The sequence below is a fragment of the Scyliorhinus canicula genome, chromosome 6, assembly GCF_902713615.1.
Source record: "Scyliorhinus canicula chromosome 6, sScyCan1.1, whole genome shotgun sequence".
In the NCBI taxonomy this organism is placed as follows: domain Eukaryota; kingdom Metazoa; phylum Chordata; class Chondrichthyes; order Carcharhiniformes; family Scyliorhinidae; genus Scyliorhinus; species Scyliorhinus canicula.
In genome coordinates, this window is record NC_052151.1 from 92,976,933 (window position 1) to 92,994,314 (window position 17,382).

At 46.6% G+C, this 17,382-nt stretch overlaps 1 protein-coding gene across 4 annotated transcripts in view; it reads left to right on the forward strand.

Moving 5' to 3' along the window:
- The window catches only part of dcbld1 (discoidin, CUB and LCCL domain containing 1), a 158,771-nt gene that overhangs the window by 79,504 nt on the left and 61,885 nt on the right, over positions 1 to 17,382 (forward strand). For all 4 annotated transcript variants that reach the window (XM_038799668.1, XM_038799666.1, XM_038799670.1 and 1 more), the window contains 2 exons: positions 1,210 to 1,261; positions 16,133 to 16,205. In XM_038799668.1, the coding sequence (XP_038655596.1) occupies positions 1,210 to 1,261; positions 16,133 to 16,205 (125 nt within the window). The remainder of the gene's footprint in view (positions 1 to 1,209; positions 1,262 to 16,132; positions 16,206 to 17,382) is intronic.

Consider the following 17,382-nt stretch of genomic DNA (forward strand, 5'->3'; position numbering starts at 1 on the left):
AACAGCAGGGTGCGGTGCGGCATAGTGTATCCAGCTAAGTTGAGGGTGACCTACAAATTCAAAGACTTTTATTTTGAGACGGTGGAAGCGGCGGAGGTGTTTGCGGAGGCAGAAGGGCTTTGGCAGAATTGAGAAATGGGACTGAGGACTGGTCTTGTACTGAGGGTAGGGGGCTGGTTGAAGAGTATGTAACTGTCTGTAGCTTTATCTTTTCACTGCATGTTATGTATGTACTAAATGAGTCGATGCTGTCTATTTGGACAAGGTAGGAGTTGGGGCTTTCCTTTGCAATGATGGTTCTTTGTGGCTTGTGTGTGTATGCTGGGGTTGTGTGTTCATGGGGACTTTTTTGTTTTCCTGGGGCCGGGCGGGGGGGGGGAGGGGGGGGGGGATGGTGGGGTGGGGTGATGGGGGGGGGATGGGGGGGGGAATGTGCCCCGGTCAGGGGCCTCCACACTGGTTTCGATGAGCACAGCCGGGGTGCACAGTTGGGGAAGGGACCAATATTGGGTGAGGTCTTTTTGAGAGGAAGTGGAGGGGAGGAGTCTGGGAGGGGGGGTTAGCAATTCGTGGGTGGCATTCATTGTACACTTTCGGGGATTTGATAGCCTTGTATATTAGCGATTGTGGGGGGGAGGGGGTGGACCACACATGTTAATGGTGATCATGGCCGATTTCTGATTCTTTTTCTGGGTTTTCTTTATTTGATGCTTATATTGTCATGCGGGCTGTTGTGTGGGAGTTGGTGGGTAAGGATGGAATCGTTGGTGTTAATAAGGGGTTTGACATTGTATCCGTCACTGTTTATTCGTGGGGGTAAATTTTGAAGAAAATGTGAAAAAGGAGAATAAAAACAAATTTTATAAAAATCTTGGCCCAGCCCTTTTCTGTTTTTAAAACAATGTTGACAATTTGAATATTATTGTATACAATACTTTATATTATGTGCAAGGTCACATGTTTAGGATATTCATACATAAATGAATGGAATCACCAAATGTGATCAACAACATATTTGGATTCCCACATTCCATGTGATAAAATTTGACTTCATAAACTGGACTTGATTACCAGTTATAAATTGTAGATTTATAAAAGGGAATCCTACTTATGGTTGATATTTGGTGAGTCCTTCCCTTTAAAGGTCAGCATTGCTGCAGTGCATATGTGTTTATAATGTGTATTAATCCTGATTTTTACTCCATGCAGATTTAATTACATGTCTGGATAAAGGAAACCATTACAATGAGCCACGGTTCAGGTAAGGCTTTAACATCAACACGTTTCTGAATGGAGACATTTTTCTATATAATATTTTTTGGTATTGGCTAGACTAAAAGCTAATGTGCAAGAGGTTGTGCCAATTATTTTCAGCATAATTAAATGGACAGTGGCCAAAACAGTGCAAGAAATCGTGGAAAGAAGCACCAATTACATCAATACAATTTGTTTGATGTTTCCATGATTTTCTGAGTTAGTGTAAGAAACATTGGCCACAATTTCTACCTTGATATGTGGGCAGGATGGTCATTGTGTGCTGGTTTGTTGGCACCATCCCTCCCCCAAACCATTTTGTTGGAGGCCAGTTAAGGGACAGAACGGCTACCGCCCCGAGCTTGTTGAGATAACATTGCGCAATTAAGGTTCATTGTAAGTGCCTGACTGGAACATTCCAGCTGGCCTGCGGGTCGTCCACACCCCCCCCCCCCCCCCCCCCCCCCCCCCCCCCGCCCGCCCGCCCTTGTCACACAGCGAGTGGTAAGCCGGCGGCAAACCAAGGGGCCAGCATTCCAAGATGCCTCTGAGTCATTCCCTGTATATCTGGCCACAGCCGGGGCTTCTAACCCCTCCCCACAGTGGTGGCCTGAGAGCTGTGGGTAATTTTTTTCTTTCAAATTTTCAAAAAGTGGCTGCGAGGGCGACCCAAAGTGGAGGTGACTGTTCTCTCCCTTACTTCCAGTAGCAGGCTGCAACCTCTGGAGGGCTTTCTATTGACATTCCAGCTTTGAGATCCCGCCCACGATAAGACCATAAGACATAGGAGTGGAAGTAAGGCCATTCGGCCCATCGAGTCCACTCCACCATTCAATCATGGTTGATTTCAACTCCATTTACCCGCTCTCTCCCCATAGCCCTTAATTCCTCGAGAAATCAAGAATTTATCAATTTCTGTCTTAAAGACACTCAATGTCCCGGCCTCCACCGCCCTCTGTGGCAATGAATTCCGCAGACCTACCACTCTCTGGCTGAAGAAATGTCTCCTTATCTCTGTTCTAAAGTGACTCCCTTTTATTCTAAGGCTGTGCCCCCGCGTCCTAGTCTCCCCTGCTAATGGAAACAGCTTCCCTACGTCCATCCTATCCAAGCCATTCATTATCTTGTACGTTTCTATTAGATCTCCCCTCAACCTCCTAAACTCCAATGAATATAATCCCACGATCCTCAGACGTTCATCGTATGTTAGGCCTACCATTCCTGGGATCATCCGTGTGAATCTCCGCTGGACCCGCTCCAGTGCCAGTATGTCCTTCCTGAGGTATGGGGCCCAAAATTGCTCACAGTATTCTAAATGGGGCCTAACTAGTGCTTTATAAAGCCTCAGAAGTACATCCCTGCTTTTATATTCCAAGCCTCTTGAGATAAATGACAACATTACATTTGCTTTCTTAATTACGGACTCAACCTGCAAGTTTACCTTTAGAGAATCCTGGACTAGGACTCCCAAGTCCCTTTGCACTTTAGCATTATGAATTTTGTCACCGTTTAGAAAATAGTCCATGCCTCTATTCTTTTTTCCAAAGTGCAAGACCTCGCACTTGCCCACGTTGAATTTCATCAGCCACTTCTTGGACCATTCTCCTAAACTGTCTAAATCTTTCTGCAGCCTCCCCACCTCCTCAATACTACCTGCCCCTCCACCTATCTTTGTATCATCGGCAAACTTGGCCAGAATGCCCCCAGTCCCGTCATCTAGATCGTTAATATATAAAGAGAACAGCTGTGGCCCCAACACTGAACCCTGCGGGACACCACTTACCATCCAGGGAGATGGCTCTTTTGTCAGTAATTGACCTATTCAGGTAACATCACTTTCAGGTGACCAATGCATTATGGGGCCAGGACCCACATTTTATCCCAACATCAGGGGTCTGACCCAAATCACCAAATCCTGTCCACTGAGTGAGGTCGTACTTTTACAACGAAACTGACCATGTCCTGGATCAAATTAATCACCTTTTTGTGTTTCAACTAATTGAATCCATTTGTAGTGGAGGATCTTAATTTTTTATTAGTGCAAGGGCACTAATTGATTATTTTACATTGATTTTTTTAAAATACATGTATTGTACGCTAATCTATTCTACCAGTGCTTCTGTATGGTTTTAGTTTTCTTTACAATCAGGCTATTCAGGCATGCTGATTACAGCGTAGGGAACAGTGATTAAAATATTGTGTTTTGTGACCAGTGCCATTTTCAACTGTATTAAAGGTTCATCAGGAGTTCACTCTTAAATTTTGCTTTAAGTATTCCTTGACCTATTTATTTTAAACATAAATACACCTAAAAACACAACATGATTGTGCTGGTGGTTCGTGACAGATTATGGGCTGGATTCTCCGTCGGTGGATCCTCCGCTTCGCCGTCAGCGAACTCTCGCCCACGGATTTCCCGACGGCGTGGGGTGCCCACAATGGGATACCCCATTTGGCCGGCTGCCGGGACGGAGAATCCCACTGCCGACGTGGGCGCACCGCACCAGAAACCGGATGCGGCAGGATGGAGAATCCCGCCCTTTATGTTTGATATGCAGATTAGTTTGAGTGGAAACTTGAGCAAAGCTATAATTCTCCAAAACTAAAACAGTTTTGAGCGCAATTGATCACTGACTATACCCAAAGCAGAAACTCTTGGAGCTGAAGTTTCATTTGTAGGTCAGGAGAGAATGTGGGTTGGAAACCCACACATGACATCAGGACCAGTGGGTGATTTCTGAAGCAGTGTCTAACTAAGTGATCCCCTTAGGGAGTCACATCCAACTAAGGCAGGGGGGTGTTCAATGGGAGGCCTTACAGCACTGACACATCGGCAGCTGCACTGTCGGGGGTGGAAATTGCAATGTGTGTGAGTGAGAGAGGGTGCCTCAAGATGGAACTGCCTTCTGAAGACTTTGTAAAAACTTTATAAATAAAAGGAGGCCAGAGCTGGAAAATTCCAGTTGGTGTTTGTACACTGATCTTAATAGGTGGATTAAAATCTTAATTGTTTACACCCCAGCAGACTCTTCCAAAATGGCTTGAGGCCGGAACATGTCAGCATGCCGGCCAATCCAGGAAATTATCAGCCTGTCTGCCTTCAGTCCTGCCTATGCGGCCATTAAAAGTTCAGCACTTGGTCTGTGTCCTTAATGGTTGTTATTATAGATAATGAGTCCCTCTTCAACATTGCCGTTAAGATTTCTTGACCGATAGGTTTGTGTAGCTTCAGTAATAGGCAGAGTAAAACCACAGGATAATGATGTGCTTGCAGAGGAAATGGATGCGCAGAATACTAATTTGTGGTGTGAGTAGAAACTATCACGCTATCCACAGTGCATGGTTTTATGTCTTTCTGTGGTTCCTGTCAATCATTGAAAAGAATGGAGATTAAATGCATCATGCCGCACTTTATATTTGTTCTGGAGAGGGGGAAGAAATGAGAGAAATAATTTTGCTAAACTTAAATGGATGTATGGAATGATAAAGGTCATTTTCAGTATGAATCCTTCAATAGCGAATGTATATGAACATCGGAGCAGGAGTAGCCCCACGAGTCTGCTCCGCCATTGAATAAGATCATGCTTGATCTGCTAGTAACCTTATTTTGATCCCAGACCAAACCCCAACAGTTGCTAGGACACCGGCTAGAAACCCCAATATTTACTTTAATTTGTAAGACTGTGAGGAAGGGATGCATCGCTCTTGGAGTGACACCCTGCACAAATAAGGATACGGTATATTAAAATATACTTTATCACTAAGTTTACCATCATAAGGAAATAGCTTACAATTATCAGTTAAACATTGCTTAACAATGAAATGGAACACTAATTCCTAACTGCTATCTTTTATCTCCACTCAAGCAAAGCCCATCTCCGGTCAAAATCCACATTTAAATACAGAAAATGAAATGAAAATCGCTTATTGTCACGAGTAGGCTTGAATGAATTTACTGTGAAAAGCCCCTAGTCGCCACATTCCAGCGCCTGTCCGGGGAGGCTGGTACGGGAATCGAACCGTGCTGCTGGCCTGCTTGGTCTGCTTTAGGTCTGCTAGGGGCTGGTTTAGCTCACCAGACTAAATCGCTGGCTTTTAAAGCAGACCAAGCAGGCCAGCAGCACGGTTCGATTCCCGTACCAGCCTCCCCGGACAGGCGCCGGAATGTGGCGACTAGGGGCTTTTCACAGTAACTTCATTGAAGCCTACTCGTGACAATAAGCGATTTTCATTTCATTTAAAAGCCAGCGATTTAGCTGAGTGAGCTAAACCAGCCCCGTTACAGTTAGCCAACTCAGGAATACTTTTGTAAAGAGCTGTCTTGAATAAACTGCTTTGAGAGAGTCTGCAAGTCTGTCCACAGTCAAATCTTTAACTGAACTGAAACTCCAGAAACTGCTGATCTGTTCATAGACAGATTAAAATTAAACTCCTGGCTGCTTTAGCCCTGGCTCCTCCCATTAACCACATCATATCTATCTCACTAATTGGGTTATGACCATCTAACTAAGGCTAAACACGATGGGCGGTATTCTCCGACCCCCCCCCCCCCGGCCAGGTCTTAGAATCCCAGGAGGGGGGGGCGGCATGAATCCAGCTCCGACGCCGGCTGCCGTATTCTCTGCCACCGGTTTCCGGGCGAGGGTGGGGATCACACCGCGCCTGTCAGGGGCCGCTGCCAACGGCCCCCCGCCCGGCAATACTTCGGGCCCCGATGGGCCAAGCGGCCGTCAGTTCCTGGCCAGTCCCGCTGGCGTGAATTGGACATGGTCCCACACTGCAGGACCTGGCCGGTAGGCCGGCTGGTGCAGTCCCCGGGGGAACGCGGGGGGATCCGGCCCGGGGGGGGGTGGGGGGGGGGGGGGGGGGGGGGCATGGTGGCCTGTCCCACGATCGGGTCCCACTGATCTGCAGGAGGGCTGCAACATGGCCGGCGCGGAGAAGAACCCCCCCCTGCGCATGCGCAGGAAACACACCCCCCCCCCCCCCCACCCCTTCCAGCTGAGAACCACGCGAGTATGATTTGGTGCAAGTATTTACAAACGGGGTCCTGGCGCCACGGTGTTTGAGGGGGACAAGTATGTTTTTCATTGTCTTCGGTCTTGCTGGGTGATGTATGCCTGGAGCTCTGGAACTAGTGGGGACCAACTTGGGTGGCAAGGTTGTGGACCCGAGATGCCCCCCTCAGGATCGGGGTGCCATGGCTAAACCTCCCATCGCTACTGTAAAAGACTAGCAACTCACCCCTTAGATGTTACTTACAGGCTCCAGATTGTTTAAACTGTTAAATGCTGCCAGTACCCTTGAAATGCTTTAAGGTCTCCTAACCACGTAGATATCTATTTACCCTGCTCATCTGGTAACGCTCATGTATCAGTGGTATAATCAAGAGAATGGACATGGCTATGCTCAATCGCCAGACCACCAGGTGTTGGGACTCCTCATTTCACTCGTTCGATGCACAGCTCCACAGCAGAGAAAGAAGGTGATTAACAGAGCTAACCCCACACAGTGGACCCCTGCACCAGTGGCCGCTGGGACCCTTCCTGGCCCACTCTCAGAGTAACAGCCTCTCTAGTGAGACGTTCAGGCAACCTACTGCTAAAGCTCAGGCAATGTCTCCAGGCCACCCATGTCAACTGCGCACCATTGGTATCACACGGTATGAGAATGGGCAGCACGGTAGCATAGTGGTTTGCACAGTTGCTTCACAGCTCCAGGGGCCCAGGTTCGATTCCCGGCTTGGGTCACTGTTTGTGTGGAGTCTGCACATTCTCCCCGTGTCTGTGTGGGTTTTCTCCGGGTGCTCTGGTTTTCTCCCATAATCTAAAGATGTGCAGGTTAGGTGGATTGGCCATGATAAATTGTCCTTCGTGTCCAAAAAGGTTAGGAGGGGTTACTGGGTTACGGTGGAGGTGTAGGCTTAAGTGAGGTGCTCTTTCCAAGGGTCGGAGCAGACTCAATGGACCGAAGGCCCTCCTTCTGCACTGTAAATTCTATGAAATATGGGTACCAGACAAGTCCAGGAAACCTAGACAGCTCCTTGTCACACCCTTGGAGTCAAACCCAGGCTCCACATCACACTGCAGCCAAGCTCCCAGCAAAGGCACACCCCCATCAGTTGCCTCCATCTGTAGGACATGTCCGCATGCATCTCAACATAGTCCCAACACCTGGTGGTATGAATGTCTCCACCACACCAGCTGCCACCATTCTGGCAGAAAGGCAAAAGGCCCATTCAATTAGGACATTCACAATAGACCCAACTGGGAGAACCAGGACAAGAGCCACAGAGCCCATCACTAACACTTGTCATAGGCAGCCACTAGTATCCCATTTGGCAGGGACTGGTGGTGAGGATAGAGGCTTTCGCATCAAGGATTGGGTGCAAGTCACTGATGGGGACAGGGCTGCAATGTCAAGTACATGATCAAGAAGGGGCCAGGCGAGGGGTTGGTTGTTGTGAGGGGGGAGGGGGGGCTCGAACTGGACGTGGGTGGAATGATGAGCTGAGCAGTCAAACTCAGGATGACCATGTAAGATGAGGAGATGATGACCATGTAACATAGGGATGCTTAAGGGAAGCATCTCATGGCTCACAGTCTCTGTCTCTTCACACCCCGCCCTCCAGAGCACTGCCATGGCTAGGTCTCAGAGGGTCGTTCCCTTGCAGGAGGACTCCTCCAGCCTCACCCTTTCTATGTTTGGCTCTCATATCCAGCCCCTCACACCTTCTCGGCTGTGGCCGCCCAATGGTAGTACTGAAGATTCAGCAGGGCCAGACCGACCCATGTGTTTCCTCCTTTTCAGTGTTGACTTGGGGACCCTCTGTTTCTTACTCCCCCACACAAACGCCATAATCATTTTGTCTAATTTGTGGAAATAGGCCTTGGGAATGAAATTCGGCATGGATCTCAACAGGAAGAGGAACCTCGGCAGTACGTTCATCTTGATTGTCTGCACACTTCCCGTCAGGGAAAGCGGGAATGCATCCCATCTCTCCAGGTCCTTTATTACTTCCTTCGCCAGACTGGCCAGATTCCATTTGTGGATCTGTGTCCAGTCATGAGCTGTCTAGATCCCCAGGTAGTGGAATTTGCTTTGGACTGGTTTGAATTGTAGTCCCTCAGTTCTGTCCCTCCCCTGCTCAGGTTCACCAGGAAAGCTTCGCACCTGCCCAGTTTGAGCCTGTGAAGGCTCCAAACTCTCTCAGAAGTTGCATGATTGCTTTCATGCCATTAGTGGGTCTGAGGTACAGAGAAGCAGGTCATCCACATGGAGCGATACTGTCCTCTCTGTCCCCTCTTTGGATGCTCTTCTGTCCCGCAGAGCGATTGCCAGTGTTTCGATTGCCAGCGCGAACAAGAGAGGGTGAAGTTAAAACTCACCACTATTCTTAGAATTCCCCCTATACCAAAAAAAGGTTGATATTCTAAATGGTGAACAGGGATTCTCACTCCCTGACTCCAGTGCAGGCTTCTGTGGATGCTATTCAGGTCAAACTATCTTTTCAAGTTATCCCCCGGTATAACCCATACCTTCACCGAAGAATTTTACCTACTTACCCCTTAATAGCATTGATGTCCTGGGTCCTGCGTTATTAAGGAAGTGAAGTAAGCTAATAACCACTTTTTCAGGTTAAGTTATTTTTATTATTATATTTTTTCTTTTAAAAGCTGCAAACACTTTCTTTACAGAAAGGAAAAAGGATCTTGCTTCTGGCTGCTTCAGGCCCACCTTGGCAATCGATCTTCTTAAAATCTGGTCTTCTTGAGTTGTATTCGCTGGTGAACTCGGTTGCTGTGTCCTGTTCTTCCCATGCACCGAGCTGTGAGAGCTGGCTCTGCTAGCTATCTCTAAGCTGACTCTGACTCCTGTTTAAATTCTAGCCTTCCTTAGATGTATAGCTGTTTAAACTCGGCTGCTTGTCTTGTCTTTCCCATGACCGAGCTCTCTCTCTCTCTCTCTCTCTGAGTTCTCCTCCCCTTCTCTCCTGTTGCTGGTTTCCTCTGCCCTCTGTCCTGTCCTCTGCTTCTGCTCCCTGGGTTTATATTCTCTTTCTGAGAGTTATTAAGTTTTAACGACTTTATTGTAAATGGGCTTGTTTCACTTTGATAGTTTAAAAGTATCTTTGATGTAAACATCTTACTACAACTAATTATTCATTTTGGGCATATCGTCTCCTCTCAGATCTGATTAAACAATGCTTTGGTTTCAATAGGTGTTACTTTTAATTCTGTGATTTCAAATCGTTTAATTTTCCAATTGTCCCCAGCTCATAACTTTGCCTTTGATTTTGACTTACATGATGTTTCTCGTAGACAGGTCGTCTCCAATTTTCTTTTAATTGTTTGATGTTCATAGAATTTTACACTTTAAATTTGACACCAAATTTGACTGAGTATCTTCCATCCTTTCCAGCTGTTTACTAAGAGAGTTTATTTCAATTAAGGTGTGAAACTTTGCTTTTAGCTGTATGCTAAAATTTAACTTGGTTATGACTTGAAAGACTTGCCTGTTTTAAACATTCGTCACTTAATGCAATTGAAACCCTCATCCATGCTTTTTCAGATGCTTCCTGAGATAGTTACATTCCATGAAGGTGTGAGCCATTGTTTTAGCTTACCACATGAGACTGGTGTGTTTGATTAGCCTGCTTGTGAGCAAGAATCTGCATTTTACAACCCTGCTCTTTGAAGCTGCTATGAAACTTTTGTGGGATCTTTCCCTGTACCCTCTCAAACCAGATATTGCCAGACTTCCATGTTTCAAATGACACATTTTTCTGTATTTTCAAGAACAGGGACAGCGGGCATCCATGCTTTATGCCTCTCTGCAGCTGGAAGTATTGGTGGTGTTGTTCCAAACACTCATCTTGGGGGCATTGTATAGGAGTTTTACCCACGAGGTGAATCCTATCCCCAGCCCAAACCGTTCCCGTACCTCGATAAGACTATAAGACATAGGAACAGAATTAGGCCACTGGTTCATCGAGGCTGCTCCGTCATTCAATCATGGCTGATATTTTTCTCATCCCCATTTTCCTGCTTTCTCCCCATACCCCTGATCCCCTTATTGATCAAAAACCTATCTATCTCTGTCTTAAAGACACTCAGTGAATTGGCCTCCACTGCCTTCTGTGGCAAAAGACTTCCACAGATTCACCACCCTCTGGCTGAAGAAATTCCTCCTCATCTCTGTTTTAAAGGATCATCCCTTTAGTCTGAGATTGTGTCCTCTGGTTCTAGTTTTTCCTGCAAGTGGCAATATCTTCTCCATGTCCACTCTCTCTAGGTCACGCAGTATCCTGTAAGTTTCAATAAGGTCCCCCCTCATCCTTCTAAACTCCAATGAGTACAGACCCAGAGTCCTCAACCGTTCCTCATACAACAAGCTCTTCATTCCAGGAATCATTCTTGTGAACCTTCTCTGGACCTGTTCCAAGGCCAACACATCCTTCCTTAGATACGGGGCCCAAAACTGCTCACAATACTCCAAATGGGGTCTGACCAGATTCTTATATAGCCTCAGAAGTACATCCCTGCTCTTGTATTCTGGCCCTCTTGACATGATTGCTAACATTGCATTTGCCTTCCTAACTGCCGACTGAACCTGCACATTAACCTTCAGAGAACCATGAACAACGACTCCCAAGTCCCTTTGTGCTTCTGATTTCCTAAGCATCTTCCCATTTAGAAGATAGTCTATGCCTTCATTTCTCCTTTCAAAGTTCACAACCTCACACTTTTTCACATCTGCCACTTCTTTTCCCACTCTCCCAGCCTGTCCAAGTCCTTCTGCAGCCTGCCTGCTTCCTCCATACTACCTGTCCCTCTACAGATCTTTGTATCATCTGCAAATTTAGCAACAGTGCCTTCAGTTCCTTCTTCCAGATCATTAATGTATATTGTGAAAGGTTGCGGTCCCAGCACAGACCACTGAGGCAAACCACTAGTCACCGGCTGCCATGCTGAAAAAGACCCCTTTATCCCCACTCTCGGAGGTGCACTCGATGAGTTACTTCCATTCGACTTTGTCGAAGGTCTTTCTGCGTCCAGGGAGATGATCACCTTTTGCATTCTCTCCCCTCAAGGGGTCATTATTAAATTTAGCAGTCGCCTGATGATCGCAGTTAGCAGCCTACCCTTGACAAAGCCATTCTGGTCTTCTGCGACCAGCTGTGGTTCGCAATTCTCCAGTCTCTTGGCCAGGACTTTTGCGAGTATCTTTGCGGCGACATCAAGCAGAGAAATGGGTCTATACAATTCACATACCGTTGGGTCCTTGTCTTTTTTGGGTATCAGTGATATCATGGCCTGTGTTAGCGTAGGAGGCAGGATGCCCCTTGCTAGCGAATCATGTCCCGTAGCTGTGGGGCCAGTGCTGCCGTGAATTTCTTATAGATGTCTGCTGGGGACCTGTCGGGTCCCGGTGCCTTTCCCGCCTGCATGGATCTAATGTTCTCCATGGTCTCTCCTGGTCCTATTGCTGCTACCAGCTCCCCCATCTATCGTCCCCCATGACTGGCCTGTCCAGTCCATCGAGGAACTATTTCATCTCCGCATTCCCGTTGGGGAGGTTCGGAGGTGTACAGCCCCCGGTAGAATGCCTCAAACGTTTGGTTGACCTATTTTTGCTCTATTACCAGTCTGCTTTTGCTATCCTTCACCTGAGCTATCACTCTCGTGGCTGCCTGCTTCCTCAGCTAGTGAGCCAGGGTGAGGCCAGGCTTTTCCCTGTGTTTGTAGAAGGTCCCCCGTGTCTGGCAGAGTTAGTGCACAGCCTTCCTTCCTGGGAAATAACAGGTTAAAGTCCTCTTACAGCTTTATTCTGTGATTAAGTATTAACTAATGAATGCCACATGCTAATTCTCTCTAACCTAAACTAGTCCTTGAGTTGTGATCTGTCTCTCTCCTCTTCTAACACTACCCAAGATTCCCTGAGGTTTGATTTTTATACTGAGAACTGGTGGTGCCCTCTAGTGTTTGAATTACACTGCGATGTAATAATTAACCCTTTAGTGTTAAGCCGATATTCATATAATTACACTAGCTATTTCTGCTAGTGTGGTGGTCCACCCCCCCCCCCCCCCCCCCCCCTTCCTGGAGCTGACCTAGCCCCTCCCTTATACCCGTGGACTGCCCGTTTTCCCAGTTTAAACCATCACCTGCTTCTTCAGTCCCCGCTTCTTTCTATGACCCAGTCTTCCCTTTATGGTCAGAACGAGACAGGGCAGTGCCGTGCAAACATGCTCACTGTCCAATGAGTCATTTACTCTTTAAGTCTTTCACCGCACAAATCTCATTATTGTTGTGCCTGTCCCTTGCCCAGGCCGTTGGTTCTGATGAATTGATTTGCTTCCTCCGGGGGTTTGAAGTAATATTTTTTTTTGCTATGTGACCCAGAGCCTGGCCGGGAAAAGCATACCAAAATGTACCCAGTTCTTGTATAGGGCTGACTTCGCCTGGTTAAACACAGCCCTGCTCTGCCCCAATGTCCTGATAAACTCTGATCTTCTGTCCTTCCCAGGTGCTCGCTCTCGACTGGCATGCCTACCACAGGATCTTCTCACGGTCCTGGATTCGATGGGCTTTGCGATAACCGTCCTCGGCTGCTCCCCGTCCTTGGGTATTGGTCTGAGTGACCTGTGCGCTCTGTCGAGCTCAGTTTGGGGAACCTGTCTTTCCCAACTAGGTCGTCCAGCATCTGGACGACATAGTCCGTTGGGTCCTTGCCATCCTGCAAGCCCACGATCCTGATGTCTTGTCGTCGGGACCTGTTCTCTTTGTCCGCGGTTTTCCCCCTTAAGTTCTCCTGGACCTGTTTACTTCTGCCTCCAGGGCAACAATTCTGTTGCTCTGGTCCGTCGAGGCCTTTTCCAGGTCGAGGTTCATCCTCTCCTGAGGCACCACTTTCTTACCCATCCCATCAATTGCTTTCTGCATGGTGGCCATCGCCTCAGCCACCACCACCTTGACCGTCACCTGGATTTCTATCCTGATTGCTTCCTTCATGGCGGTCACATCCTTCATCAGGAAACTCTTCCATCCATCTTCAGGTGATGAGGGGAATGCTGATGCTCGGGTCACCGGCCGCCCTCTCTCCTGTGGGGCCAGGGTACCTTTGCCTCCTGTGTCTGCCATCTTGTCTGCCTGCTGGTCGTGGCTCTTTCCATCACTTCTGCCATCTCTTCGTGCCATCGAGCTCCTGTTTGCTGACATCTTTTCCTGGCTGCTGAGGGATTTTAGTTTTCCTGTCTTCTTAAACTTGGGCAAAATTCAACTAATACAATTTTGTTCCAATTTGTTTTCCTCCCGGGCTTGCTCAGCACATCACCGTTGCTGGTACTCTCTCTCTCCCCCTCCCTCTCTCCCTCCCTCTCTCCCTCTCTCTCCACCTCTTTGCCACAATCCTTGTGCCCCGGACTCCACAGAGAGCTTTTTCACTGAGAACCTCTGATCTTTTTTTTCTCTCCTCATGTACCTATCATTTCTAAACAGATTACAATACTTATCTTTGGAAATTACAATCACTATTGTAAAACATGTTTCTCTCCTTTCTTCTATTTGAATTAGGAAACTGATAGTTACGAGGATATTTTCATCCTTTTATTGTAATTCAATCCAATTAATAACTTTGGATTAGGTGATTATTCTGTTTATACAGTTAGAGGGGGGCAATTTTCAGCACGAGTCAGAGTGAGCGGTGATGCGGGAGGAAAATACGGAGATAATCGGGAAGCATGATTCTCCCCGGAGAAATCGCGTTTCACGATTTTCCCCGTCCCTCACCAGTGACGTCATGAGGTCCACGCCCACAAGGGGCAGGAGCCTCATTTTAATGGAATGCAGAGATACGTAGCGCCTTGGGGTGGGGGGGAGGGGGGACATCTGCCACTGGCCCCTGTCACAGGTTAGCACTGCCAGGTTGGAACAGTGCCACTCTGTTAGCTCCAGCCTGTGACGGGTTAGTGCCAGGGGCAAAGCCAGTACGGGCCATTGTGGGAACCCCATGGGACTTTCCAGCAATGTGTGGTGTGGCGGGGGTAACAAAGCAGGCAGTGAAGGGGAACTTCCAGGTATCATAGAATCATGGAAATCACAGTACAGAAGGAAACCATTCGGCCCATTGAGTCTGCATCGGCCCATGGAAAGAGCACCTTACCCAAGCCTACACCTCCATCCTATCCCCACAACCCAGTAACCCCACCCAACCTGTGTACACTAAGGGCAATTTAACACGGCCATGCCACCTAACCCGCACATCTTTGGACTGTGTGAAGAAACCAGAGCACCCGGAGAAAACCCACGCAGACACGGAGAGAAGATGCAGACTCAGCGTAGACAGTGACCCAAGCCGGGAATCGAACCTGGGACCCTGGAGCTGTGAAGCAGCAGTGCTAATCACTGTGCTACTGTGCCGCCCGTTGGGTGGGTTGACGGGGGTGGGGGGAGCGGACACTGAGGAGTGGGGGAAGCCGATACTTCTGTGATTGTGGGGTTGGTGGAGAATTAAAGTTTAGTTCTGATTGGGGTGCCGTTTAAAGATGGCATCCCGATCTCTGTGGACTCGGGTGCCAGCTTTATCAGTCCCCTTCCCGCGATAATGACAGCGCAAACCACGTCCACTCATTTTTGTTTTCAGAGAGTCTCAAGATCTGGCAAGAAAACTGGTCTGTGCAACTGGGGAGCTACCCGCCAGTTTTCATCTGAGCCTGACACTTTGCAAAAAGTATGGTAAGATTCCGCTCATGGATTTCAAACTCACACAATGATTTGAGAATAGAATCTAGGTACCATGTTGAATGCAACGTGCAGGATGAATGCTTGTTATCTGAAGCATCATCTGTGAAAGAAACAATCATACTGAAGTAAAAACAGAAAATGCTGGAAATACCCAGCAAGTCTGATTGTCTCTGGGGAGGGAGTAACCTTTCATCAGAACTGCAATAAAGTAGTGATTTAATAGTTTATGAGCAAGTGCAGAATGGGGGGGGGGGGGGGGGGGGGGTCTAGATAAGGGAGGAATGAATGAAGGGGAAGGTATGTGATATAGGCCAGATTTATCCGGCCGTTTACTGGCGACGGGACTCTGTTCCCGCTGGCAGTGCACCCCCGCCTGTGGTTTCCTGGCGGCATGGGGTGGCTTTAATGAGAAATCGATTGACAGCAGCACGAACAAAGTATTCCGCCACCAGCGAATGGCGTGCCGCTGGGAGGCTGGAAAATCCCACCCATAGTGTCCTGTCTGGCATTCTTCCTTCAACCACCAGAACACAAAACAAATTAACTAGTTTAGTTGGAAATTTGCTTTACGAATAAGGATTCCATATTCACCTACGTAAGTTCACTGCAGTTAAAAATTAATGATTTTATATGAAGTACAATGAGATATCAGGGAATCATAGATAAAGTGCATTTCAATGCCAATAATTTTTATCTTTTTAAAGATGCGGTTTTGACACAATTTCTCATAGAAACGTATTTACCAAACACTTGAAAGCTGATTGTTGTTTTTCATCTTTTCCGACTGCCTTCCAACCTGAGACATGTCAAGGATGAAAACTCAGCCAAGTGCTATATGTATAGACAAATTTGTTTGAAATTCAAGGGCTCTTTTAGGCTGTTAGAAACCTTTTGTTACATTTCAGAACCAATTTTATGAGTAATTATTGCCCTTGAAATGACAGTGAGTTAGAAGGTCGACTATAGTCATAGCTCTTTTGTGGTTGTTGATCCTTTTAATAATGATGTAGAGTCAAGTGTTATGTTCTGTTGGAACCTTGGTGATTCTAACACTGAAGCATGCATCCTGATTTACTACACTTACACTTTAGAAGAATGTTGAATTAATTTTATATTTTTTATTTTGTTTTTAGCAAGAATTGTCCTGCTGGTTGCAAGGCTGTGATAGGAGAGGTCTCTGGTGATTTTTCTCAAGGGTATAGACATGTGAGTACAAAACAAGAGAAAGTGGGGCTTTTTGTTCTCTGAAAATTCCTTCTTTGTGGATTTAAAATGTGCAATGTTCAAATCTACCTTGCAACAAATCCATAGGTCTATTTATGGTGGGTAAGGAGGGAAAGATCAGGAGAAGCTCATGTTCGAGCACTGATTATTTGGGATGTAATTAAAAATAAGAAGCCGATTCGGTGACAAAGATTTTAAAATATAGCACAGTATACCTGTCCATTTTCTTCCATTTTGAGTTCACCCACTTGGCTGCATAGTTGAGTTTATTCCATGTTTCTCACAGCTTTGCAGTGGAAACTAATTCTGGTTCTCCAGGTACCGGTATTCCCCTGTCCACCCCACCCCCTTATTTTGTAAAATGAGTAAATATGGCTTTAAAGATGTTTTCTCTGCCAACAAACGCCAGACCGTAAATAAAAGTATGTAATTTTACTGATATCTGTCAAGTAGCCAAAACTAATATATTTTTGAATTTTATTCGTTCTCTGAGTGTAGGTATCACTGGCAAAACATGCCACCATTTATTGCTCAAGCCTGGTTGAACATGAGATACTCCCACATTGGTGCCTTATTTACAAAAGAATTTCCTTTTCTGGAATGTAGATAAGAAAGCTTCTGGCATCATTAAAGGCTAACACAAATTAATTTTAATATAACAGGTGGATTTATAAACCTATTGTTTCTTGCAGTTGTCATTATAAATAAATTGCTGATCTGGATAGGTTTGTCCTTGTCAGACGTGCTTTATTCAGAGAATTAGGCAGGTCTCTTTTAGTATTTCTGATCTGAACATTTTGTTTTGGTATGTCAGAGGGAGGGGAGCTGGTTTGCATAGTGCAGTGATGCGGAAAGCGGGTGCGGTTTCTCCTTGTTTGTTCGGGATTATCAACACTAGTCATCATGAATACATTGCAAGAAACTGGTCAAGCTGCATGGCTGTTTGATAGTGTGGATATTTGAGCTAAAGATTCAACATTTTAACATATTAAAACATTCCAAAGTGCTTTGTGGAACGACACAAGAGGTTTGGACAAGTTGGCCAAAGGATTGACCATAGTGGTAAGTTTCAAACAGTAAATAAACATGGAAAACGCTAGAAATACTCAGCTGGCCAGGCAGCAGCTGCAGGGAGAGAAACAGAGTTAGCATTTCAGGT